The 27,435-nt window shown below is 41.8% G+C and overlaps 3 protein-coding genes across 5 annotated transcripts in view; 1 reads left to right on the top strand and 2 right to left on the bottom strand.

The window, feature by feature from the left end:
- GALNT15 (polypeptide N-acetylgalactosaminyltransferase 15) overlaps positions 1–4,203 on the top strand; it is a 47,677-nt gene extending 43,474 nt beyond the window's left edge. For both annotated transcript variants that reach the window (XM_006133245.4, XM_006133244.4), the window contains one exon: positions 446–4,203. In XM_006133245.4, the coding sequence (XP_006133307.2) occupies positions 446–592 (147 nt within the window). In that variant the 3' untranslated portion in view covers positions 593–4,203. The remainder of the gene's footprint in view (positions 1–445) is intronic.
- Positions 1,473–5,546, bottom strand: LOC102459341 (vitelline membrane outer layer protein 1 homolog). The gene is made up of 3 exons (XM_006133243.4): positions 4,677–5,546; positions 4,478–4,593; positions 1,473–2,556 (listed from the first exon to the last, which is right to left on the bottom strand). The coding sequence occupies exons 1-3, from the start codon at positions 4,947–4,949 to the stop codon at positions 2,259–2,261; spliced, it is 687 nt and encodes a 228-aa protein (XP_006133305.2). The 5' UTR covers positions 4,950–5,546; the 3' UTR covers positions 1,473–2,258.
- Positions 5,547–20,227: 14,681 nt separating this feature from the next.
- On the bottom strand, positions 20,228–27,434 carry DPH3 (diphthamide biosynthesis 3). Of its 2 annotated transcripts, XM_006133246.4 has the most exons (3): positions 27,166–27,420; positions 23,721–23,795; positions 20,228–22,074 (listed from the first exon to the last, which is right to left on the bottom strand). In XM_006133246.4, exons 1-3 carry the CDS (start codon positions 27,271–27,273, stop codon positions 22,012–22,014), a joined length of 246 nt encoding a protein of 81 aa, XP_006133308.1. In that variant the 5' UTR covers positions 27,274–27,420; the 3' UTR covers positions 20,228–22,011. The 2 variants fall into 2 exon arrangements, with proteins under 2 accessions (XP_006133308.1, XP_006133309.1); XM_006133247.4 differs by lacking the exon at positions 23,721–23,795 and having other exon boundaries at positions 27,166–27,434.
- Position 27,435: the final 1 nt, after the last annotated feature.

Raw genomic sequence — 27,435 nt, 5'->3', positions numbered from 1 at the left:
GCTAGCTGGTTCGTTCTCAGGTGTTCAAGGTCTAACTGATCACCATGTGTGGAATCGGGAAAGAATTTCCCACCAGGTCAGATTGGTGGGAACTTGGGTTTGTTTGTTTTTTCACCTTCTTCTGCAGTATGTGGATGATGTCACCTGGGAACAACATTGACCCTCTAGAAAACAGAACACAATAGGAGAGAGGAGGGATGATCTTAACAGGTGCTGAGTATGGACAACTCCCATTGAAGGCTCAATAGGATTTGTAGGTACTCACCACCTTTCAGGATCAAACCTAAGGCAAACATTAAATGTAGAGTATTATTCCAAATGAACAATCCCCAATCCCTGCTGATTGTATTTCTTTGTTAAAAGCTTAAAATATATATTTTGATCTTCATTGAAAGTCCCTTACCTGTTCTCCGTTTCCTTCTGTTCTTTTATTGTCTTTTTGTAGAGTGGAATGATTGTCCACATCCTTTCTGGTAAATGTCTAATGGCAGTGAAGAGTGAAGCTGAGAAGGACTTGTCCTTACATGTATGTAACAAGAATGAGAATCAGCTTTGGCAATTTGATCACTCACTTGTGCTAGATGAGAGATGACCAACAGGTCTATGTAAAGACTGTCTCCAAGCCTCACGATCACTTTCATTTGGGGTTCAAGAAACACAGATTCCTGCATGCAAAAGAAAATTGTGTGTGCCTGCAGTACTCTTCAGAAGAAGCAAAAAGACCTTGCTTAAAAAGTCTTGCTCAAGGAATTGCAGCAGGTTCCTGATTTAGCCAATTCAATCTATAAATTACTATTTGTTCTCTTCAACCAGAGCATAAAGTCCTGTGAGCATCAGTAGTGACTCTGCAGCTCCACTGCTGCTGAAGTTAAGAAGTTTGCCATTTTATGGAAACTTAAAGACATCTCACCAAAGGGTCTCACTTTAGCATATTCTGAAAGTCTTAAGAAAACAGGAAGATGAATCTTTATGAAGCTTTAGAAACTCTCACAAAGGAAGACCACTTTGCTAGGATGAGAGTTTAGCCAAGCTGTATAATTTACTCAATCCATAGAAAACAAAGTAGGTTTTGTCTGTATCAAAGTACAACATCATGACTTGTGTAAATAATAGTTAATATATTCATTTCCAAATACACTGAGCCAAATACTCCACTCTTGATGAGATTGCAGGGTGTGGACAAATTAGCACAGAATCGAGCTATATCTTGTTCTTGTTAAAAATTCCCATTGATGTCAATGGGAATACAATCTCTGCCTTTAGCCCATTGTCTCTTTCTGCCTAATCCACAATCTAAATTGTATGGGAAAATGACACCACAGAAATGGATAGATGTACAATATTTATTCTTTAGTTTCCTTTGGATTTTAATAACTCCTTGTTAGCAAACTTTCCATTAGTAGACTTTGGGAGGATTCCCAACAAGAAGAGCGTATGAAAGATTTAGGAGACAAAAACTCCCAAACAATGTGTATTTTGACATGGAATTTATTGGAGGCATTCCATTTCGGCTCATAAAACATTGGGGCAAGTTAATGTTCTAAAGCAAAGTACCACTCAAATTGTAAAGCTTCCAGCTGAAAGCAGAAAATGGAAGGACTTTAGCTATACAAGACTTCATAGCAACATAAGAGGAACATATTGGTGTCTGCTTCCTTTTCCTGCATCTGCTATGAAGTTACTAAATAGAATAAGAGTATTGACATTGTTGTCTCTAGATTGATTCTCAAAAGTAATTATCCTAGGTTCTTTTATTGGGAGCATGATTGTTCAGTCATTCTGACCTCAAGGTCTCCCACTGAATTTAATGGCAATTATTATAATTGAAGAATATAGTGTCAGGCTCTCTTTGTCATGAACACTTTATCTGGAATCTTTAAATTAGAATGAAATCATAGAATCATAGAATCATAGAATAATAGGACTGGAAGGGACCTCAAGAGGTCATCGAGTCCAGCCCCCCGCCCTCAAGGCAGGACCAAACAAGGATGACACCAAAATAGGAGAGGGAGAAGCTTGGCAAGATAGACATAACTGCAGAATGAAGCCTTCTCCTAACCCCCTGACTTTCCTTTAGATCCACTCCCTAATTCATTTTCATATCAATCAATCACTGCTTTCATACATACAGTCAATAAAGGGGGAGCGAAATGCTATTGAAACCTAATTTGTTGCTGACTTTTTAAGAGACAGAGAAAGTCATTTTTACTAAGATGTAGAACAAATTGCCTTTGTGATGGGGCTTGGCACAATAGAAATCAGTCACAACAGAAGAAGCAAACATCATTGAGCGCTGTGTCGTCCACAAAAGGACCATGGTATGGGTCCTGTTTGGTTAAAATGCCACAAATTCCACCTCTTGTACAGGCAGTGCTCCAGCCACCATAATCACCAAAGCTACCGGTTGCTCCTTCTATGATAGCACCACTGCTGCAGCGGAATTTGATACCGTTAGCAGATGTATCATCTACAATTCCTTGTGGAGGTTCAACTTTCAGCTGAAAGGATGTGAGGAATCCTGTTGGACACCAAGTGATTCCTGACCACTGCCCAAACCTAGGGTGGGAGGGAGAGAAGAGAATTTCAGTATATTTTTTCTACTTGTATAAAAGCCAGTGAAATGTCATTTGAATCAGATTTGATTAATTTTTAAAATGGAAAGTACACCTGATTTTTTCAGAATGATTTTGCAGGTATTATTTATTTTGTGTTGAACACCCGCTGTGTTTGGAGTCTCCAGAGTACACAGCAGATACCATTCCTTTGACCCAGAGCTTACATTCCAAAAATAAGTGACTGCACAATGACAGCAGGTTACCCCAAACTGAACTTATCACAAAGCAGCAAGGAGCTGGGAGGGGAGGGAGGTTGTTTGTTTTTTGTTGGAGGGCAGGAAAAGGGTGGAACAAAACGGAAGAAATGTGGCTGTCCTGTTCACAGTATATGTGTCAAACTCAAGAAAACCTGAGGAAAAAAAGGTTCTCTGTAGATACAGGCATACCAGAGAAAAGCATTAAAGTAAATTCATTCATATCAGTGGGAGTAAGAAAAGAATATGTTTCTTACTATCAATTAAAAATAGCTTGGAGTTTACTCTTTATTGCCTGCAATAATTGTAAAGATGTAAACATTTCAAACTTGGATTTATGTTATGTCACACTTTAAAACATTGATATTTACATGGATATTAAGAGTAACCAATATATTGGTTATAATTAATATCAGCAAACATTTTGAAAGGGCTATTAACCCTGGTGCTTCAGGACACGCCAATCTCTAAAGTTCAGAGATTAGGATTAGACCTGGCCAGTCTCCTGTCTGTCTACAGAAGTATCACTGCAGGTCTTCTGAAGTATCTGATGCTGGCCACTGTAGAGGAGAGAATACCTCACTAGAAAGACCTTGAGTATGATTTAGCATGGTAGTCCCTAAAATCAGGTGATATAAGTCCAAAAAGTGACCCACAGATCCTTTTATGCACAAATTACATTTAAAAAACAACCTCTTTACTTAAAGACATACAAACTAAATGAAAGGGGATGAGACATTCAAAGTTGAAACAAAGGATTTAGCTGTTAAAGGCACATCATCAACTTAAAAATAATCACATTTCTGTCTGAACATTTACCTATTACCTTTACAAGTAATGTCAAAGACTATTACAACTCAAAAATTAAGGGGATATATATATTTTTTCTTTGTCTTTTCCTTTGTGCCTTTGGCAGAACTCTGTGTATAGTCACTTTCACTGTTTCCCCTTTGTAGTCAGCCAGGTTTGAAATCAGAGCTGTTAGCTAGACTCCTCCATTTATGCAGTACCCCATTGCAGTACTGTAGAAGAGTCCACGCCAGTAAATTCAGTGTCAGGGCTTAGTTACTCAGTTTTTCCTGTCTGGGCATAACTTTTAAACAGCAAGGTGGAGAAAGAAAAAAAATATTTAAAAACAGGTAAATGTGATTGCCAAAAAATTGGCCTCGGGTGCAGGGGTGGTACTTAGAATTACTTTAAAGTTATTTTTAAAGTGACTAGATTCCAGGTTGACAGTATCTCTACAACACAAATAGTTATGAGAAAATTGTTTGCAGGGCCAAATATTCAAGTGAAGATGAAGTGTCGGTTTTAACTTTAGATTCCATCAAAGATGTGCTGGAGGGCAAAAGCTAAAAATTCAAACACAATAAAAGCAATCTCTGCTATTTAAATTGTATCCTTCTTTTCTCTGAATTTCACAAATTGTTTGTAATTAGTACATGAGTCAAGTTCATGGGGCTGCACTGGTGTAAAAAATAGACCACAACTTGGCCACTTACGCCCTCGGAGGTGGCAACCACTCATATTCTCAGCATAAAATATTAAAACAAACAACCTGCAGCCAACAACAGGCTACATTCTGGTTGACAGTGCTGCAAGTTCTCAGCTTCCTCATTTACTCTAACTCAAACAAACTGTAAGTGTTTGAAGTACCCTTAAACTTACTTTCCAGAATCAGATTCAACAGTATAGACAGCACTACTCGTATTGTTGTTTTTTACGCAAAATAAACGGATCCCATTTAGTGCCGTGTCATCACTAGCTCCTCCATACTCCTCCATCTAAAATATAAAGAAATACAGTAAGAACATTAAAATGCTAAGAACCTATAGCACTGATAAAAGTTTGGGTCAAGTGTACTTACCTTTATACTAAATCCCAGTGCATGGTAATGTTCTGGGCACATATCAATCCATGTCCAAGAGCCCCAAGGTCCTCCGTTAGTTACGTTTATTGAGCTGTAATACTTTCTGTTGGAGAAAGTGCCATTAGCGGCAATTTCTATTAGACCAAAGACTGGAGTGACAGAGGCTAAGCCAACCAAAAAGAGAAGAGGGATGGCCTGCATTTTATAACAGCAGGATGAAGCAGTGGGAGCTGCAGCACTAGTTTCTTCACCCAACCTTTTATACCCCATTTTATCTCTGCCAATTTGATTAAAATAACAAATGTGTTCCAGATTGTCACATGGGAAAGTGGACAAACAGTGTGTTTGGCAATGGTAATTTACTGGCTCGTGGTCTTAAATTAAATCTAGAAAGTCTGCAGCCCTCAGATTCTGCCCTGAGTGAAGTATATCAATGCACAGTGAATTTTTTTCCTCTGGGGATTATTTATGACATGATTTAGCTAGTTGAAAAGTCTCAGAGCGGTAGCCATGTTAGTCGGTAACTTTAATAAAACAACCAGTAAGGTGCTACAGGACTACTCATTCATGATTTAGTTATTTAGGACCAGTTTCTGCCACTTTAATTATATTGACTGGTACATTATTCTGCAAGTAGTCCCAGTGGAAGGTTCCTAATAGAAAGGTGTCCACATCATAACTGACTAGCAGCCACATAGATACCTATAGGTGATTTCTGTTCCCTTTGAGATGCTGATTAACTTAACAGCTAGTCCTTCACCATAACTTTCATTGATGTTAATAGAAGTTTGGTCTGAGTAGGCACCTGTGATGACCTGGCAGTCTATGCATAGACTATGAATTCTGTTTGCTATTATGTGCTCCCTGTATGGTTATCAGCAACTCAAACCCTAAATCCACGATTCAGACTCCAAAAAATCTTGAGATTGACCCCAACAAATTCATGAGATGTTTAATAAGATTATATTAGCCTTTTTACTATTGAACTTTTGTCCATCGTCAGTCCCTATGCAACAATTAGTGTTGCCCACAATCCCAAATGTATTAGGTAAGAGGATTTGGGACTCTGGTCAGAAGCTCTGTCCCTCACATCTGGCCATCGCTTGGCCAGTAGTTAATCCTATCCCCAATCCTTCTATTAGGTCTCTTACCACCCAGCCACACCCCCATCAGTCCAAGCCCCCCTGTTTCTCATAGGGCTGTTCCAGGCCTGGGTGGACTTCAGAGACTATGAAGGGTAAGCTCTAGGGGCTTTTTACCACCTTCTGCCCCTTCTTGAGAAGGGTGCTGCGAGGTAAGGAGCAGCAGCAGAAATGCCGCCTTGTCTGTTTTTCCTCATAGAAGGACTGAGGGAGGAGGAAGCAGCATTGTATGGAGCTGTTGAGCTCTTTGCTCCCTTCTCCCCCTTTGAGCATGGCAAGTGGAGAGGAGAGATGCTGCTGGCTTCTGGTGGGGCTGAACTTTCGGGGGAGGAGGGTGGGAGCTGGAGCTTCTTGCATCATCGTGAGAGAAACTACAGACACTTCTAAAAAGCTATCACATGCACAAAAGTACAAGTGTTGGTAATACAGCATTAAGCCCTTATCGTGGCCTTGACAGTATTCTTCCATCACATTTGTTGTGCTAATGAAAGTGGGATCTGGCCATCTACCTCCAAATGTGATAATCACAAACAACCATTAACAACTGAATTGGAGCAATGGGGTTGCAGCACCCTAGGTAAAACCAATCCTCTCCTGATTATCTATGGAAGAAAAGAGAATGGAAAATCTCTAAAGGGGAACAAGGATATCTGGGGGTATGTCTACACTACCCCGCTAGTTCGAACTAGCGGGGTAATGTATGCATACCGCACTTGCTAATGAAGCCCGGGATTTGAATTTCCCGGGCTTCATTAGCATAAGCGGGGAGCCGCCATTTTTAAATCCCCGCTGCTTCGAACCCCGTGCAGCGCGGCTACACGGGGCTCGAACTAGGTAGTTCGGACTAGGTGCCTATTCCGAACTACCGTTACTCCTCGTGAAACGAGGTGTACCGGTAGTTCGGAATAGGCACCCTAGTCCAAACTACCTAGTTCGAGCCCCGTGTAGCCGCGCTGCACAGGGTTCGAAGCAGCGGGGATTTAAAAATGGCGGCTCCCCGCTTATGCTAATGAAGCCCGGGAAATTCAAATCCCGGGCTTCATTAGCAAATGCGGTATGCATACATTACCCTCCTAGTTCGAACTAGGAGGGTAGTGTAGACATACCCTGGGTGTTAGTGCAGGCCTTTGAAAACACAGAGGCTGAGATGATCCAGGGTGGAGACAAAGGGGCCTGGTTTTCTGGGCACAAAAGAACCTTTTGATGGGCACACCAGCCAAAGCTGATTCAGGACTCAGCAAAGAAACTCCATCCTCTGGAAAAGCCTGGGCTTGAGGAGCAAAATCCAGGAAATGGGACCTGGAATTTGGAAAGGACTCTGACCAAATCCCAAGGAACACTCAAAGGTGATAAACAAACAGTGGACTGCTTTATAGCTGATTTACTATGTTGCCTACATCTGTATATCTGGTGCTGTCTATGAATAAAGTGTGCTTTTTCTAGAAATCCATTTGCAAAGACTGTGCCTTTTGGTTTCAACTATTACGTTTTCCTGAAGGGCTAAACTCTAAACTAGTGTACCCCCTGAGGGTGGAACTCTGGAGAGAGCATGCTTAAGTTCCTGCAGTGCACTGAGATGGGTTCAAAACTTGTCTTGAAGTTAGGGCAACTGGCTGGGACCCACTACAAGCAGCAGCAGCAGGTGGCAGTCTATGCCCAGGCAGTGAGCTTAGTGGCCAAAGAAAGGCCTGAGCCTACCTACACCCAAGAGAATATAAAAGCACACAGATCCAGTGCCTGGATCCAAATATAGCAGCCTGGTGAGCATCCAGCAACAGGGAGCGTGACTAGGTCTGTGACAGCACTGCAGCATTTGGCTTCTGTGAAAGAGCCCCAAAGGCCACCTCAGAGACTTTGACTTTGCAGAATGTCCAGATATCTCAGACATTTATAGTGCAGAAGCCATTTCCTCACATTATGATTGTAGAGTAAGTGGATGCAGATATTGCGTATAACACTGTTACCTCTCTGCCAAGCAGTAATTTTCAGTCCTTGCAGTTCAGCTTCCCTGTGGAGGAGAAGTCAGAGGTGTAGAGTGTGAGCGCACAAACATACAGTAGTCCTGGAACAGAGCTTCTCACAGACAGGCTGTGGGCAACACCCTTTTCCAAGGTTCTCAGCCCCCACACCAATGCCCACTTTCTAAGAAGCAACTCAACCTCAAGAATGGCCTGTAGTTAGAGAATGAAGCTAAGAGAAAACCCACTTGCTGCTTGCCACATTTCCACAAAAGAAACCTGTGCCCAAAACCCAACACATTTTCTTTCAAGTTTAAAATTTCTTCACAAAGTGCTTGTGAGATTATGTGTAACAGCACCATCTAGTGACCCCTGCCATAACAAAATACTATTTCAAAAATGTAAACTGACATTTTAAAAAAGTGGTCTATAATTTGTATTAGTCACTAAAAGTCTGTGTTATGTCAGCCTTCTGGATGAGGTAGAAAGTTACCCAGGAACTTTGATGGTACAAAACAGATGTGAAGTGTCAGCAGTGCTGTTCTATTCTATCCCAGTGTGAACCTGGGTAGTCGATAGTACAACCTAAAGGCTAAATAATTGATTCTGTTTCTGAACAGCTGCAATATTTCACTCCATGGACTTTGAGGTGTACTCTCATCATGTTTACACAAAAGATAAAGAGGAAAATATAGCCTTTCTACTCATTCTTAGGAAACAGATACAAGGAATATGTTTAAGAGATTACTTTTAGTAAGCTATGTTAACAGCATTTGTGTAAATATTCAACAAGCCCAGATCCAAGAAAAGCTACAGAGACGGCATGCAACCCATGCAGATGCAGAAAGATACCATTATTCCCCCTTTTTTCAACCATTTAGACATACAAACTTAAAGGGGTTTTTCGTTTTCAGGATGTGCTGGTGGTGACGTGTTCTAAGGAGCTAGAGAACCTCTTCTATTAGAGTTCCTTTCCACAAAGCTAAGAGTGGAAAAGTCCAGAACAGTTCATTAATTGATTCTCAAGACTTCTGCTATAGCTGAGAAACCCTGCTCTCTTAGTTTTGTGTTGGCTTGCATTGAACTGTTGGGTAATGAAAAAATGATGCAATTTTCAAGAGCAAGTTAACCAAGGTATTTCCTACCATGCTCTGTATGACATTTTCCTTTCCATATAGCACTGCACAATTGGCCAAGTGAATTGTGTGTGTTTAGGCAGTAGGAGGTGTGACTTTTTTCTTAAACATCAAGTACTGCCCACTCCAGTAGGGGCAATAGTCTGACCCATTATTGCAAGTTATTACAAGGAATGGTGACTCTTGTCAAAAGAACTGACACTTGTAGGTTATTGTCAGACACTAGAATTGTATGACTGCTAAACAAAATGGTGTGATGTATCACTCTGTAATGACTCATTGCATTCACTATCAAGCAATAATACTCCTGGCCTTCAGAGAGCTCTAAATGTAGGTAAGACATCAGTCAGAACAATGGCATTGGCTGCATCTAGACTGGCATGATTTTGTGCAAATACTTTTAACGGAAAAGTTTTTCCATTAAAAGTATTTGCACAAGAGAGCGTCTACACTGGCACAGATGCTTTCGCGCAAAAGCACATATTTTGCGCAAAAGCATCCGCGCCAGTGTAGACGCTCTCTTGCGCAAGAAAGCTCTGATGGCCATTTTAGCCATCAGGCTTTCTTGCGCAAGAAATTAACGTTGCTGTCTACATTGGCCCTCTTGCGTAAGAATACTTGCACAAGGGGGCTTATCCCTGAGTGGGAGTGTCAGAGTATTTGCACAAGAACCACTGATTTTGTACAGTACAAGGTCAGTGTTCTTGCGCAAATACTCGTGGCCAGTGTAGACAGGCAGTAAGATTTTGCACAAAAGCAGCCGCTTTTGCGCAAACTCTTGCCAGTCTAGATGCAGCCATTGTGTTATAAAGCAGACTTCTTCAAAAGCGACTTGCAATCTGAGCTTTTCTACCTCAGGACAGTACGCGGGAGGGGCAAAAGCACCCCCTATAGTCCTCCAAGTAAGCATGATCTGGCTGGCCAGGGGAAGGCACTAGCCACACACTGCCCAAGCCTCCCTCCCCCATACTTTGGCCAGCCGGGGAAGACTGGAGCTCATTTCCCCACTTACTTGGCAGCAGCGGGGCTGCATTCACACCCTTGCAGTCCACATTTACAAAATAAGCACCCCCTATAAAAATTCCTGCACATGAGCCTGCATCATCATAGATGTGACACAAGGATCCCATATGTCCAACCTTTCAGCTGGCACATGGGCAGCCACATTCAGATTCAGCCTAAGAATAGTTACTATAGGCAGGGAGGTCAGAATCTCCTTATTTGCTGCTTCTGTCCTTCAGTCTCTGATCCTGGGTAGTTACTCTAATGGCTGCAAATATCTAAGAGCAATGCTGAGGGATTAATAAATATTTCTTGGTGTGAAACCATCCACTTTCAAATACAGGCAAAGAGCAATATTCTGCTCTTATTTTCATGGGTATAGATCTGGCGTAACATGATAAAAATACCTTGAGTTACTCCAGATTTAGTTACTGAGGATTTATGTAAATGTAACTGCAGAGCATGGCCCAAAGCATCACTTATAAAGTATTTTAGATCAGTGTTTCTCAACTTTATAAAAAAAAAGTACCCCCTTTTTCAATAAATAAATAAATTATAAGTACCCCCTTTAAAAAAAAAAACTATAAGTACCTCCAGTACCTCCAGTTTTCAGAGACACACATTTTTTTCCCTACAATTGCAACACATTTGTTTAAACAACTTAACGTAGCCAGGCAAGCGATGAAATCTTTAGGTGTAAAAAGTATAAAAATAATAAAGCGCTGTAAAACTTAAAACAAAAATTCAGTTTTCTCCAAATTTCAGTTGTGCTGATGTTCCCCCCCAGACTTCTTCCGAGTACCCCTAAGGGTACTTATACCACTGGTTGAGAAACACTGTTTTAGATCAACTGTAACTCAGAGGGCTTTACTGCCTAGAGCACAGAATAGCCCTGCCTGCTTAAACTTAAAAAACTGCCTTTGCAATGCAACTTAGAAAGCTGTTTACAATTTTAGCATGATAATTTCATGGTTCTTTGGAATGATTAATCCATCAAACCTGAGACTCTTGCTCCAGAATACTTTATTTTTGCAGGTGCTTCTGATATGACTGTCTAAACTGTACAAAAACAAACTAGACAAAATGTGCAGACACTTTATTTGGCATGGAAAGAAACCAAGAACACAGCCCTATTACAGTTGCAAAAATCAACTTGGCCTAAGTGGAAATTCTACATTTGGGTGGCCTTGCAGCAGTCTGTGTGGGACTGGCAGTCACTGTCTCTGAATGAAGAGCTTGGCTTAACGTGGTAAATCTTTTCTTTGTATGAGCTTGCATTTGGCAAATATGCCGGCAGAATTTCTCTGGCTGAGAAAACCCTATCATAGCCTGTTATGTGTAATATCCAGAAAGAGGGCCTCTTAGCTTAAAAGAGTCAGACCAGATTCTTCATGTTTTCTCCAATTGCTGATATCTTTGAAATATCTTTTAGCTAGGAAACTTCCTAACTTGAAAAATTGTCAGGAAAGTAAATAAAAAAGGACTTAAAAGGACCAAGGAGTATTTTTGTAGGGAACATACTAAATTCTAACAAAGTTCTTCTGTATCAACCAAACTAATTTCTAATGAAGGATGAAGGTATCATTCAAAGACAATCAATACATTACACATCTAGGCTCTTTCTGTTTCTGGGGTAGATACATAGCATAGTAAATTGAACTGCTCACTAGGTTTTACTAATTAAGGAGAAAATCCTGTGCCTAGTTCCTTGCAGGAATAGCTGTACCGGGAAGAGGAATCTTTCCCTCACAAGCTGGAATAGTTTCCCCAAACCAGGGATAGGTAACCTTTTCAGACCAAAGAGTAAACTAGATCAAAATTAGGAACAAGTAGTCAACAAAGAGCCACTATAAGCAGGGCTCAACAAATTATACCCGTGGCAAGTAGATTGTAACCCGGAAGAGCTGGGTTCAGGCGATCTGCGCATGCGCAGAACAATCTGCGCATGTGCAGATCGCCGGACAGCACGGCTGGCGAGCGGGGCTCGCCACGGTTCGGTGAGCCCTGAATATAAGAATACCCATTTGCATGACTGAAAATATATAACTTAATATTACTAATAATTGACATGATGATTAATAATAGCATAAATGAAACATTGTACTAGAGGACTTTATTTAATGGGACTTCTGCTGCTGCATCTTTTCCACACATTTCTTTGATGTTTACATCATAACTGGTCAAATTCAGCTTCATGCACGCATTCAGGCTGTCAATCTTGAGTGCAAATTACATTTTATGAGATTCAAATGAGAGAAAGCCTGCTCACACATATAGGTGGAGCCAAACATTGAAAGGAAGGCCAACCTGACTTTCTGCGTGGTGTTGTATGTGACAGGAAGTTCTTTCCAAGATTGCTGAATCAGATTATCATGTTCCAGTTTCTCCATGGCAGCCCATTTGTGTAGTTTTGTCAATTCTGCACGTTGCTAAGCAAGGCATTCTAAATCAGAATTCAGCTTGATGAATTTTTCCACCCCAATATCCGACTCCTTAAAATCTGCTATTTCCATTTCCAAATCACTGACTGAGATACCTGGAATGACTGTCAAATCCAGTTCTTCAATGGATGCTTTGTGTGGAGGAATCATAAACCTAAACAGAGCACTGTATTTGCAAAAGTCAACAAAACAAGACTTGAATGCCATCAGGAGCTCAGAAATAAACCCAGCAAGTTGCTGCAAATCAAGGCTGTTACTTGGATTCTCTCTTTGATATGAATCACGAAACATTTGTAATCTTTCAAAATGTGCCAGTCTGCCCGTCTCAATATCTTTGATGAGAACAGTCAATTTTGACTCATATCCAAACACTGCCAGCTGCAGAGTCAGGCCTGTATTTCCCTGCCCTTGTAGTTTAAAGTACAATGCATTCAAATGACTAGTAATGTCGACGAGATAGTAAAACTTAAGCAACCATTCAGTCTGAAAGCTCAGTGTGTTTGACACCTTTCATATTTAAAAATGACAATCTCATTAATGTAAGGATATGTCTAGACTACATGCCTCTGTCACCAGAGGCATGTAGATTAGGCTACCAGACGTAGTAAAATGAAGCGGCGATTTAAATAATCGCCGCTTCATTTAAATTTACATGGCTGCCGCGCTGAGCCGACAAACAGCTGATCAGCTGTTTGTCGGCTCAGCGCGATAGTCTGGACGCGCAGGTGGCGACATCAAAGGTATTTGTCAACCACCCAGGTATACCTCATCCCAGGAGGCATATCTGGGTGGTCGACAAATACCTTTGATGTCGCCACCCGCGCGTCCAGACTATTGCGCTGAGCCGACAAACAGCTGATCAGCTGTTTGTCGGCTCAGCGCGGCAGCCTTGTAAATTTAAATGAAGCGGCGATTATTTAAATCGCTGCTTCATTTTACTATGTCTGGTAGCCTAATCTACATGCCTCTGGCGACAGAGGCATGTAGTCTAGACATACCCTAAGTGGCAAAATGAGACAAAACTTTGCCCCGAGATAACCAGTGAACATTATGCGTTAGCAGATCGGGGTATTCAGAATCAACTTCCTCGAGCAGTGACTGAAATTGACAGTGATTAAGGGCTTGGGCAAGAGTCCAATTGACAATGTGAATGACCAGTCCCATTACATTTGCAAAATCAGTTCCACAAGATCGCACACAAAATGCCTCCTGCTGCACAATGCAATGACATTTCAAAAGTGGCTGGTTCAGCTCTTCTGACAAGAGTAAGGAATCCCTGTATTTGCCAACCGTTCCAGGTGCACTGTCCATACACACAGACACAAGATTATCCAACTATATTTATTTCTCACTTACAAAGTTTATATCAGTGTTAAGGATGTTTTTGCCCCTTGATTGATTTTTCATTGATATCTCAATCATTTCTTCATACACAGCATTTCCACAAATATATCATCCCAGAATATACAACTGATTAACATATGTCGGTTTTCTTGTCCAAAGCAAATGAAATATAAATAGCCGTACCCAAATTTTGCATTTGTTCCTTGTTGATTTGATAGGCCATTTTCACAGCTCTGTCAAGAACTGTTTTTACTGATAATGGCATGTCTTGAATTTTCTGTAAAATTTTGCCCTTGTTGTGAAACTTGTCAAATAATTCATGACCAATTTTTAGCATGAGTCTCTTCACAATCTCCATCAGACAAAGGCTTCCCCTCTCAAATGATGCTGTCTGAACCAGCAACACTTATGGACTATGTCTACACTGCAGAGTTTTTACGCAAAAACTTGTGGAGCATCCACACCACAAGTCCATTCTTGCACAAGAAAAAGTAAAGTGTAAGACCACAGGGCTTTTTGCACAAGAGTTAGTCCTCTCCCCATGAGCAATAAGCATTTTTGCACAAGAGCTCTTGTGCAAAAAGGCATGTGTAGACAGGCAACAGGGGTTTTTTTGCGCAAGAAACCCCTATGACTAAAATGGCCATCAGAGTTTTCTTGCGCAAGAGAGTGTCCACACTGCCATGAGCAAAAGCACATCTCTTGCGCAAAGCACCTGGCAGCGTGGACACGCTCTTGCGCAAGAACTTTTTGCGGAAGATCTCTTTTGCAAAAAGTTCTTACGTAAGAAGCCTGGACTATAGCCATAGCCATGGAGTTTAAGCTCCCACCTTTTTTTGACCATGCCAGCAGGCTATTTTGCTTAATGCTCATTTTTTGCTGCAGCTCCTCACAGGCTTTTTTTGTGCATTTGTAGCAAATGCTGCATGTTTTGTCACGAAATGTGTTGGTTTTTGTTTTGTTTGAAAACAGTCTCTCACCCCAATGAGATAGTGTGGAGATCCAGACCTATCCACAAATGCACCCCAGTCTGTCCACACCGTTTGAAAATTTTGGTACTCGTCATCTCTTTCTCTTCGCCATTTTTACGGTTAGGGGTTTACAGAGTTCGCCATCATGTATGGTGATAGAAAGATTTCTTGACCAATCAAATAAAAAGAGAATATTCTTGACCCCCAATGAGTGGAGAGGATGGATGGTTGTTAAAATGAACAGTTAACAGTAAAATAGACCAACCCCCTCATCTTGACATGAGTTAACATTTTTAAAATTTTGAATTCATTTTTCATTTTAATTAAAAAAATTGCATGCATTTTGGGAGTGACAACAGAGATATATTTGGTTCCATACTGATACATATTTGGCTCTAGAGCCATAGGTTGCAAACTCCTGCCCGAAACCTTTTTGCATCCCCTAGGGAACAAAGGACCCATATAACAGCATACCTCCTGACCTGCCTCTGCCATGTCACAATGCTTTCTTGTGACTGGCTGTCTGGCCGGGGTTTAAAAATAGCCCCTGGTTCTCAGAGAGAATGGACCCCCTGCACTTCTCCCCCTCCTCTTCCATAATGTCCTCATTATTTATCTGAAGTGGCATGGGACCCAGACTCCTATGAGGGATCCATGCTATGCTTGGAGGTAGTGATGGAGTTTCTGCTGAGAATCACACACAGCTCATTGTAGAAGCAGCATGTCTGTGGTGCAGAACAAGCAGAACTGTTCACCTCCTTTGTTCTCTGGTAGACTTGCAGCAGCTCTTTGATTTTCAAGCAGGACTGCTGTGTTTCCCTGGTGTAGCCCTGTACAATCTTTTCGTAGATGAGGATGATTCTACAGCAGAATTAGAGCTGTGCCTGACAGACTCTTCTCCCTACAAACCAGTAAGATCCACCACCTCCTGTGTACTCAAGGCTACAATGCATTTGGGGCAATCAGTCTCAATGATGAGCTAGGTTGCCAAGTACCTCCATACTGATCAAACAGAAAATTGGAATTCAAAAGTACACAGACTTTAAGGGGCAGCGGCTGTTTCCTGTCAGCATTGTCACAGTAGAGCATTGTGAGGCACCTCCTGGAGGTCAATTCAGATTACATACTTAATATTGCATCTACAGTGCCACTCTGTTGCCCTATCAACATCAAATTAAGCACTACACCTCTTGTGGAGATGAGGTAATTAAATCAACATAACAGGTCTGTTAGGTGGGCAGACAGTGTCAACACATACTTTATTAGGTCCATTAAAAGAGGCTTCCATCAATGTTAAGGTTGTAGTATAGCACATGCTTAAGATTGCTCTAGAGCAGACAGGGCTCACTGTAAAAATAGACTAAAAGCCCCCTATCCTGACTGATTGTAGCAGGCAAAAGAGTATGGTAAGGGAGAAAGGCGATTAGATAATGAAGGATTTTTATTTTATAACCAATATTAAGTCCTTAACTTGTGTTCTGTGCTACATAGCAGTCAGTGTGGATTACAGACCGTATAATAAAATCCTTATTTTCTCTAGTGCCTAGGGGGAAAAAAAGGAGCAAATTCAAGCCAGCGCTGGCTCCGAATTTCCTTATTTATGGAAGTTCTGTGTCTGTCTTACATTAAACTCAGAAATTTAAATAATGCTAAATCTGATTATCAAGACATGGAAATTGTGCTCCATAATCCAAACTGTCATTTAAATTAAAAAAAATCCACCCGTTTAAGTGGGAATACAAGCTAACAGAGTACAAGCCAATGACGCAAATATCTGCTAGCCTGTGTTCAGCTTGCAATAAGATTTTGGCCCCTTTCAAGCCCCATTAACTTTGAAATCTAATTATGTAAATATCAATGTCAGCTGTTTTAAGTATTAATTTTTTCACTCCAGATCGTATTAACTAACAGCTAATGTGCTTAGCCAGCAAACCCAGAATGCTTCCCGTATCTTCTCACAGTCCCAAGGCTCTTGCTGTTCAACGCTTTCCAAGACACTCAGGCAATGTCTACACTGCACTGTAGTTTGAAATAAGAGATGCAATTTGAGCTACGCAAATTGCTTATCTTATTGCAATCTTATCATAGAATCATAGTACCATAGAGCTGGAAAGACCCCAGAAGGCCATCAAGTCCAGCCCCCCACGCAAGGCAGGACCAATCCCAATTATCTTATTTCAAAATAGCTTATTTTGTAATTGGCACTGTCTACACACCACCACATTTCAAAATAACCTACTATTCCAAAATCTTCCTTACTCCTCGTGGAATGGAGTTTACAGGGATGTCAGAATAGTGAGACTGAAACAACAGGTTTGCTATTAAGACACGGGATAGCTATTTCAGGATACTCCGGTATCCCAAAATAGCCCTGCAGTGTAGGCTTAGCCGATGGTTCCCCAACAATTTCTTTAACGCTATCTTAACACAAAATTCTCCAGTGTCTTAAAAATGTAGGGGCAGAGTAACTAGATAATGTCAGGTTTGTATGATTCATATTTCAGTAAACAGATACTTCAATTTTAAGATTATTAGAATCTGCCAAAGAAATTCCGATCTCCTGCAATGGAGTACTGCAGAATACTTAGTTCTCGCTGTAGAATTTCATCTCAAGCTCGCTGTGGAGCATAGAGCCTTCCCTATTAGCCTGAAGGGACAGTAATATGAGAAGTTGGGACCCCACCCCCAGCTGGCTCTCTTTTGAGAGGACTGATAGGATTCCACCATTCAGGACCAGGGCCTGAGACTGGAGATTTGAAAGATCTTTTAAGGAATTATTTCAATTTAAAAAAAATAAGAGACAGCTTATTTATACCAGAAACTTATCTTGTGTAAACACTGTGAGCCTACCCATCAAAGTCCATGGTCACAATATTCCAACTGTTTAGCCTTATGGTGGACAGAATAAGTTAGGCATGGAATAGAAGATGTGTCTGTTGGCAGGCTTGCCTAAAAATACTAAGGGTGAATCCAAACAGTAAACATCACACTTCACAATACGAGGAGAGGCAAAAAGGCATCATAGTTACCAAGATGGATTATAAATGTTACACAGCAGCACCAACTCTCACAATTTTATTGTGAATCTCACCGTATTTGGAGTTTTTCTTAGAGCTCCAGCTCTTGAAAGCTGAGATTCTTACCTAATCAACTGAATCATTTTTCAAAAAAAAGTTCCTAGCCCTGGCAGTTGCAAAGACAAGCTTGAAAATATGATCTTGAAGGCTCCAATACCAAAAGACAAATAAAAAAACAACTCAACTTGCAATTTCTAAAATCTCAATTTCATGATTTTTTTGGGGGTAAGGGATAACATGTAAAATTTGAATGTCTGCCATTAGCATTACTGAAAATAAATTAAAGACCACCACAGAACTTGTCTAGAGAGGCAAATAAGATACTAAAAGAGAATTATTCGAATGTACATGAAACAATGGCAATACAGAAGTTACAGGAAAAGTAATTAAGTTTACCAAGGGCGGATACCAATGATGAGTTATATTTAGCTGTTATTGTCCTTATGCAATTTCCTATAATTATTATGCAGTATTCTTACTTCCAGGTGTATAGACACAAACTTTATCTATGTATTTGAACTGTCATTCAGTACAATAGCATAAGATGCAGCTCTCTTTTAATTCAGGGTCCAAGAAGGAGAAATTATTGCAGGCTGTTCAGACTCAGAAGACATTGTAGCATTGGCTTGTAAACCCTTCACAAATTTAAACGGCTATATTTTTAAATGACAGTTTGGATTATGGAGCAGAAGGGATAGGTTCTAGGCAAATTCCACAGCCTGATAATGTTCAGCATTATTATTTTTTATTTCTGAGTTTAATACAGACATAGAACATTCTCATAAATAAGTAGATTTGGAGCCAAGGCTGGCAGAGAATAGAGACAATCAGATGAGCTACTCCTTTCAGCTCTGTATTTATAATCTCTTTGAAGATGAAAAAATTATTTATTTTACTCCTGATGAAAATACAAAAGCCTTGTTAATTCTGTGAAACAACAGTGGGGTCTAGAATCCCTGTTTGATTTCTTCATTATGTGTAGCAATAAAATAGCCATAATGATACAACAGACTCCTTGACTACATAGTCGTATTAGTCACTATTGACCCACTCCCATCATTAGATTAATGTAGCTAGAAAACAGGAATTTTTCTGACAAGTTTAGTACAATATTAAGGGCTTTACTTATATTACAATAGTGGGCAGTCAGTCACTTTCAGTCTTACTATGATTATTAGACCTAAAAATGTGCCTAAGTTCCACTGTGTGAAGTACACACAAGTTCACAAAATGTAACTACATCCTAAGACTTCTTGCCTAACTAGGAATTAATCACAGAAAACAAGCGCAGTTGTTTTCAATAAATGAATGTTATAGACAGGTCCATGAAAACTAATCAGAAAATTTAAATTAGTCCAAATAAAAAAGGCCTATAAATAATAGTCAAAGACTGTGGCGAGATCATATTTAGTAAACAAGAAAAGGTGGGAACAACCTCTGCCACATTTGGCTTTACAGAAATAAATTTAATTAGTTTACAAAATAATAGGATAAAATTCAGCACCCACGGTTTCTCTTTCAGACATGAAAAAGAAGTGACTCCCCCCAGCTTCTCTCCCAACTCATTAATCCTGATACATTCCTCTGTAATAATGGGACTCATCTGAGCTTCCTCAACCTCAAGGCAGAAAGAGCAGACAAGGCTAAGGGACTTCCTTCTCAAGAGGAAAACCAGCTGGCTTTGTTCCTGCTTAAGGAATTTTATTTTCATCTTAGTGCACTGAAAGTCAACAATCATGGTGACATCTGGTCCTTACCCCCGGGTGGGGAAATATCTAGTTGACTTTCCCTTGTTGTGCTATTTTCAATCTCTCTTGTTTTTGTTCTTCTCAATTCTCTGAGCTTTTCATTGAATGCTGAAATCAACTCTACAGCATTCATCCTTCCACGTTTAAGGAGAAAGGATCCAATCAGATGACGTCCCTGACCAGAGCCTGAACCAAGGTCTAAGCAGCAGGTGTCATGGTTGACATGCCAGCTAAAACATTTACTTACAGTGAACCAGCAGTCCAGTTTTCCAAAAAATATCAACTAAATGTGTGTGACCTATTTTTTTCTATCCTGTTTCTGTGCTACCTTGTATCGGTCTATTTGTTAAGTGATAAGTGAATGACCTCCACACATCAAGAGCAAGTGTAAATTTAACTTTCTTTGAAATAAAAAATTATTAATGATGTTTATACTGATATAGTCTAAGTTTGATATAATCATTCAACCACCGTTTCAATATAAATGCTTATTTTAAACTCCTTTTTCTCTTTATGTTTAATCAATAAGCTTTCAACCTAAATGAATGTTTTTGCGAGTCTGCAAAGATTTCTGTAAAAAGTAACCTAGACTATCACTATTTAATATTGGACAGTAAAAGAATTCAAAGACCTTTAACTCCTTATGCCAAATCAGTATCAATACAAGAGGGCCCCATTGTTCTAGGTGCTAAAAAATTAGAATAAATAATGGTCCATTACAATTAGTCATTTAAATTTTTTTATTTAAATAAACAAAATAAATATTTGTAAAAATATATTTTAAATAAATCAAGACCAAAGTAGTTTTAAAACATAGGAATCCAGTGGTGTGAGCACCACCTCATGGCCAACCACTGAAACAAAAGTTATGGTTATCACCAGCTCAGATTGAGAATTTGTAGTGAACGGACACATTTTTGAACCACCTACATTTTGCAAAATCAAGATTTTACTAAGTGTCATAACATTTTTCTCTATGATTTTGTTTGGATTTAGTTATACCCTCATGTACAACTCACTTATCGTAGGATTCAGTTAGCACAGGAAAGCTAGAAATAGTGAAACTGACTTTTATATTAAGTGCCCAAATGGAGCAACTGGAGTAGTAAACACACCACGTAGGTGTTGTTAAGCTCAAAAAGAAGAGTATTTTGGAGTGTTCTTTCAAAGTTCTCTCTATCTTAAAGCCACCATTTAGTCATGTGCAAGTCCGCACATGAAAATAAGGATGTAAAAATCTTGTTTAAATGGTTAAACATTACACTGTAACGGTTAATCAATTAAACAATTAACGGGGGTGGGGGAAGCCTGCTGCAGCAGGGCTGGAGCAGCCTCACCCTGCAATAGGCAGGGGCTGCTCTGGATGACTGGAGCAGCCCCTGCCTGCAATGCATTCTGTCCCCAGAGCCCTGCCCTAGGGCAAGTGGGGAGCTGCTCCAACCCTCACCGATTAACCTCTCATATCCCTACATGGACATTCTTGCTGGGAAAGTACGTATTGGATCAAAGTCCACATTGGTAAAGCCCAATATAAATGTTGAGAAATACAATAAAACAGAACTACACTTTTCATACACTGACAAACAGGCTGCGAGCTATTCTCAGTACTATTTACTATTTGATGCTGTAGGGTCAGATGAGTTAATCAAAGTTGTTCAGAAAAAACTGGATCAAATGCTGCCTCCAGTTACATCTATTCATCACAATAGGAGTGAATGTACATTCATGGGAAGTTACCAGGCCTGCATGAGTATTACTGAACGGAACCCACCAGGTCTCACTTCTCACAATGTAAACAAGAGAATTGGAAGTTATTTAGTTTATTTTAAGTAAGTTTAGCTTGGCAGCCATTTCCAGTTAAACCATTGCTTAATATCCTAGGATGCAAGATGTTTACTTTAATGCAGTGAACAACAGATATGACAGGTTCAACAAATAAGTTGTACCTACTGGAGACTGAAACCGCAGCTGTGTTTGTTTCTAACCAAACACTTTCTATTGCTCAAACCATAAAAGTTCTTCTATCATCCTAACAGTCCAACTTTTCCAAGTGGTGAATCATTTTGTTACAGATCTCATTAACAGAGAGACAACCTGTTCTTAAGCCTTCAGTGGTCAATGATCCAAGTATTTCATTCAGTGTAGCACCAAAGAGTGTCTCCTGGTCCAGAGACTGGAGAACAACTATTCCTTAGCTAGATTTGGCATAAAAATTCCACAACCTTACACACAATGGACTGGAAAAAGCTTTCTCTGATTTGCATTCCTATCCTAAAGAGCTTCTCAAAGTCTTAAAACATTTTACAGTAATTTAAGAATTATATGCTTTCAGGCAGAAAGCAACTTATGTTTTAGGTTATTTCATAACTACCAGAGGGAGCTGATAATAGCCAATCACTGCATTGGTATCCGAGGAGCAAATATCTCTAGAAGTATAGAACTTTGTGAGTCTTTTCCACATTGACATCGCATATTTTTTCTGTTATAGAAGAACAGAGTCTATATTGCATTCGTCAGCATTTAACCAACTCCTTGCTTGTAGGTGCTGAGACTACTTCACCACACACAAACTGTTCCTGAAAAACAAAAGAAAACAAAAAAAATAAGTGTTATAACTGATTTCCACTGCTGCCCCCAACGAACAGTACAAAGTAAGCTAATTTTGTCATATGGAAAAACAAATTTATTATAGGCATAGATGATGAAATAGAAGCCTAATATTAAACTTCCATATAAAAATATGCAGTTACTGACAACAGACAAGTATGTTTAAACAGGCGTGTCATTTGGCTAACATCATTGCTCATTTGGATTATAGAAGTGCTACATTTAAGGTTGTTCTTATAATAGGAAGCTGGTTACATTTGTATGTATTCTTCATTTCACCTATCCTATCAAAAAGGAGTTTCTTTTAAGGTATGTACAGGGATAAGAGAGCATTGGGGAAAAACAGTCATATTGAATTTTTTCCAAAATTCACAATTTATTTGTAATATTCAAAAAATAGTTGAACAACAACTAAGCCCTGTATGTAACATAGAAGTGTCACATTTGATTTATCTGAGAGATCCTTGACATGATCTAATCAGCAAATAAGATTGTTTCTGCTAGATTGAAATGTTTATTCACACTGGGATTTTGAACATATGCATATACCATTAGACATTAATTATCTTTACAAACTTCAAAGCTCTGTCGACGGACTGCTGGAGCAATGAAGTGTGACACCATAACAGAATACAACTTATTTACAAAATATAACTTTATCCTTAGAGTGCCCCTTTATTTTATAAAAAAAGCCCCAAAAGATGCATCTACAGTAGGGATGTAAGCAACTAGTCAACTACCCGATGAACATATCAGGTAGTTGAGCAGTGACTTAACTAGCTGCTCCCCCACCACTTTGCTGCTTCTATCAGAGAGAGGCAGCAAGGGGCAGGAGCCAGTGCTAGGGGGGAACTGGCTTAAAGGAGGCATAGCAGGGGACCGGGCAGCTCTTAATACATTTAAAAGGCAGAGCCACAGTGGGGTTAGCTCCAGTGGCTGGGAGCTAACCCCACTGTGGCTCTGCAGTTTCCCCCTTATCAACTAATTGAGTAGTCAATGGAAGTTCCATCGACTACTCGATTAGCTGGCAGCAGCATAAATGTAAAACTGGCCGTTGGCACTACCAATTGTATATCACATAACCGTCTGGAACAGAAATAAGCACATGAGGGTAAGACTACCTGCAGCCATCTGTACTAACACATTGTGAGCAGTACTAGTGCAACCTTATAGTTGTTGAAATACAGGTAAGAAATGTCCTAGTTTAGACAGGGCCCGAGTGCAATTTCTCTGGCAAAAGTGACCTACCAGAATGAGCCATTTATAACAAGCAGTAGCAGCTGCATACCTGCAGTCAGATGTCCTCGCTCAGAACACATCCAGACTAGAACAATGTGTCAACCAACATGTCATAATTAACATGTTTTAAAACTAGTGTGGAGGTTCAACACCTTCACAAGTGTTTTACAGTCACAGCTGACGCTAGCCAGAGCCTGAAGTCCTCTGGAGAAGCCATCAGGTTGTTAAAGCACTAAACTCTAAATACATTAGAGTTTAAAGATGTGCCAGACGCTTGCCTCATGATAGTATTATCCACTACCACAAAGCCACGAAGAGAGGGAGATACTTGCATCACCAGGCTCCTACTCACCCCCAGGCTGGGCCCCATTCTCACCTGGTCATAGATCACCCTTATAATCAAGGAGCAGCTGGGGCAGGTGGCCACATCCTCCCCATTCTCCAAATCCTCCTGCAACAGAGCCAGGTACACAGTCATTTCTCTGTAGCCATGCTGCACTGCTGGTTTAAGGTTACATTCCACCCCATTTACCCAATATGCTACTTAGCTGTTATGAGCAAGCTCATGTCAGTGAGAGCACTCACTAATAACTGTTACCCTCATTCTGCCCTTACAGGGGATTACAACACCCTGCTGTTCACAAGGACTAACAGGAACAAATTAGAGGGGAGAGATGGGAGGAATCCATGAGGGCAGAGGAGGAAACTGACTACACAGGCGGATTAAACAGCTGGATGCAAGGGAAGGAGAATAGCTGAAGAGCAAAATCAAGGTCAGGGTGCAAGAACTACAGTGCGTGACTGCCAGATAGGGATAGAGGAAAGCTCTGGAATAGAATGGGGGAGTAAGCAACTAGTAATCGACTACCCAATACGCATATGCTTATTGGGTAGTTGAGTCACTACTTGAATAGTTGCTCTCCACCCTTTGCTGCTTCTACCAAAGGCAGCAAGAAGAGGGAGCAGGAGCTGGTGGGAACTGGCTTTTAAGCCAGCTCCCTAAAGCACTGTCTCCACACGGGAGGGGGAGAAAGGAAGGGGCAGGGAAGGCAGTGGCACAGCGGGAGATGGGCACGAGCAGTCCCAGGCTGTGCCTCTGCTTTTTAAATGGAGTAAGAGCTGCCCAGAAATTCCGCTGACTACTCAATTCGCTGATTAAGCGCAACTTAACATCCCTATGGGGGAGAGGAACCAATTGCATGAATTGCAAAAAAAAAAAAAAAAAAAAAAAAAAAAAAGCAAACCCCCTCCACCTCCCCCCCCCCAAGAATCCCCACACCAAACACCACCACAAGAGGGAGTTGCTGCTCCCTCATCACAAAAGAGCATAGGTTAAACCTCTAAAATCCAGGACCCTCTGGTCTGGCAGGCCATGAATATTGCTGGACCCGAGAGCCCTGACTAGCCAGGTTCAAGGGCTGGGCTAGTGATGGGTAGCACAGCCCTGCAGCAGCAGGCCAGCAGGCAGGAAGCAGGCTGGGGGCTTGCAGCCCCATGGAGGTTGTGGGCAGTGGTACCAGTGCCCAGGAGCATAGCCCTGGCCAAGCGAGCAGAGCAGGGAGCGCAGCCCCAGCTGAGTCGGCACAATGGGGAATGCAGTCCTGGCCAGGCTTGAGGCAGCAGGGTCCGTAGCACACGGAAGTGCAGCCCAGACACAGTGTAGTGAGGACCACAGCTCTGTCAGGGCTAGGGGCAGCAGGATGTGCAGCTTAGGCCAGGCTGGAGGCAGCGGGATCTGGTACTCCCTCACTCCTCCACCCACATCTGTATCAGAAGCAGCAAGCAGGAGAAACAGGAACTGGTGCTAGAGGGAGCCAGCTCAAAAGCCAGTTGCCCCAAGCACTGTCTCCACAGTGCCCCCTGCCCCCCACCCATGCTGCTACCTATCAGAGACAGTGGGGAGGGAGTAGGGGAGTCTGCCATGAAGCAGTCTCTGCCCATTGTGGGATGAGGCTCACCGCAGACAGAGGCTACTCCAGCAGCAGCCTCTGCCCACATCCAGCTTGGGCTACCACGAACTGGGGCTGCTGGACCCAGTGCAAATCAGAACTGAGCAGTCTCAGCTCATGCTGCTCCAGGACCCCGCTCCTCTGCATTTTAAATGTAGTAAAAGCCACCCAGCTCTTACTCAATTTAAAATACAGTGTTGCAGTGGTCCTGGTGCTGTCCTGGCTTGCGCCAGTCTGGGACCTGCCCCGCTGCAGCTCTTCAGTTTAAATGTAGTAGGAGCTGGGCTGTTTGTGTGTCCAGCTCTTACTACGTCTAAACTGCAGAGCTGAAGCCGGGGTAGCTTGAGCTCACACCTTCCCTTATTGACTAATCGTGTACAATTTGTATCAGCTACATGATTAATCAATTATTCACCTCTTAACATCCCTAGAGCACAGCCTCATCCCCAGATGGAAGTGCATCCCCAGATGGAGGGGCAGTGGGGCCAATGGGAGAGCAGGGTCAACAGCTGGGAAGGGAGCCTTGATCTCCCCTGCTCCAGCAAACTCTGTGGTTGGGGATCACGCAGGTCCCAACGGTGCTGGACCAGGGAAGTCCTACCTGTACAACTAAGCACCCGCTCCCCAGATTTTGTATTTAAAAGGACAATGAAGACATCCTAATGCTTAGACAAGGCATATCTTCCTAGTGGATAGGAGGTATTGATCTGCTAAAGGAGTGAAAGTTTTTCCATATGTCTCCTCCACAAATTATGATTAAGTTTTTAGTGTTTAAAAGAATGCAATATGAATACATATATCTGCATGCAGCCTCACAGCAGTTCAGATTATTTTAGCTCCTGTTCTGATTATTGGAATTGGACTGCCTTTTTCTACATTTACAGTGGATTATAAGTATCATTCCGTGAATGATCAACTCCTTTAAATGATTTACTTTGAAATATTATTATGGTTAGTACATGTACCTATGTTAACATTGTGCAGACGTATGTAACGCTGTTACTTAGTTGGTATAGTGAAAACATGAATAATTGCTTGTATCTTCAGCAATCACATCTCATAACATTTCTAGTATTAATCAGAGGCAACACAATCATTCACTTATGCTAAAGTACAGAAGTGCAAATTCAATGTGTGTAACACCGATAACAGGGTTGCAAGGAGGCAGCTGGATAAAGAGCCAGGGTAGATTTTTCAGCCTAACAGCAGGTGTTTGAAAGGCATTCACAAGCAATCCCAGTCCTGTTCACAACGCTTTATGCTATTTTTGGTGTGTTTGGTACAAAGGTTCTTTTACCACAGACGCTGTGGCCTAAGATGCAGTGGAAAGAGGCTAAGACGACATACAGAACCTTCCCCTTGAGTTTTATGTATAACAGCCCCGCGGGTAACTCTGCTGGCACTTTCCCAAGTTACAAGAATACCTGGTTGTTTAGCTTGGCCAGATGTAAGACTGACTCCGGCCGGCTGCAAACTGTCTCCCTCCGCGGCTACGGGGGAACCCGAGCAGCCCCCCACGCAAAATCCCGATTAACCCATTAACTGGTTAAACACAAGTTCTACCCAACATTTAACCGGCGAACGGACGAAGGGGTTCCAGGCAGGGGACTACTCCAGCCCAGCCCCAGTGGCCCCTGGGTGGGGCTGCTGCCAGCTCCCGGCAGGCCGCGGGAGGGCTACTCCCAGGCGCGGGTTACTCCTTCCCGGCCGGCACCAGGCGGTGAGGTTACGCGCTCACCCCCCCAGCCTGTGAGGCGCCGCAGCCGAGCACAGGCCGCTCCCCGGACCGGCTGGCGCGGACCCCGGCGGCCGTTGGTAGCGTTTCCCCAGCACCGGCCGGGAGAGGCCAGGCCCTGCGCGCGCGCTCCGCACCCGGGTGATGAGGAAGCGGTCCCCGCACGGGCACGGGTAGCTGTAGGTCTCGGTCTCCTCGTCGTACTCGAAGTCCTCGATCTCCACCTCATCGTGGAACACCGACATCGTCACTTCGCGCCGCCGGCTCTCAACTGCGCATGCGCCAGCCTGCCTGCCCCTGGACTCACATCTAGTACGTCACCCGCCTACTTCCGGCGCGGCTCTTCCGTGTGCGCCAATCGCCTGTCAAGCCGGAAGGCCAGCAAAGCACTGCTCGTGCGCCGTCAT

This window comes from Pelodiscus sinensis, chromosome 2 (assembly GCF_049634645.1).
Source record: "Pelodiscus sinensis isolate JC-2024 chromosome 2, ASM4963464v1, whole genome shotgun sequence".
Lineage (NCBI taxonomy): Eukaryota > Metazoa > Chordata > Testudines > Trionychidae > Pelodiscus > Pelodiscus sinensis.
This window is presented reverse-complemented; position numbering and strand designations above follow the sequence as displayed.

Excerpts from the sequence above, each read along its gene's own strand:
- LOC102459341 (XM_006133243.4), bottom strand. The coding sequence starts at position 4,949 with ATGGGGTATAAAAGGTTGGGTGAAGAAACTAGTGCTGCAGCTCCCACT. Across the intron at positions 4,594-4,676 it reads CACTGGGATTTAGTATAAAG|ATGGAGGAGTATGGAGGAGC; the intron begins GTAAGTACACTT and ends TTTATATTTTAG. Across the intron at positions 2,557-4,477 it reads GTTGAATCTGATTCTGGAAA|GTTTGGGCAGTGGTCAGGAA; the intron begins GTAAGTTTAAGG and ends CTCCCACCCTAG.
- DPH3 (XM_006133246.4), bottom strand. The coding sequence starts at position 27,273 with ATGTCGGTGTTCCACGATGAGGTGGAGATCGAGGACTTCGAGTACGAC. Across the intron at positions 23,796-27,165 it reads ACCGCTTCCTCATCACCCGG|GAGGATTTGGAGAATGGGGA; the intron begins GTGCGGAGCGCG and ends GCTCTGTTGCAG. Across the intron at positions 22,075-23,720 it reads TAAGGGTGATCTATGACCAG|GAACAGTTTGTGTGTGGTGA; the intron begins GTGAGAATGGGG and ends TTTGTTTTTCAG.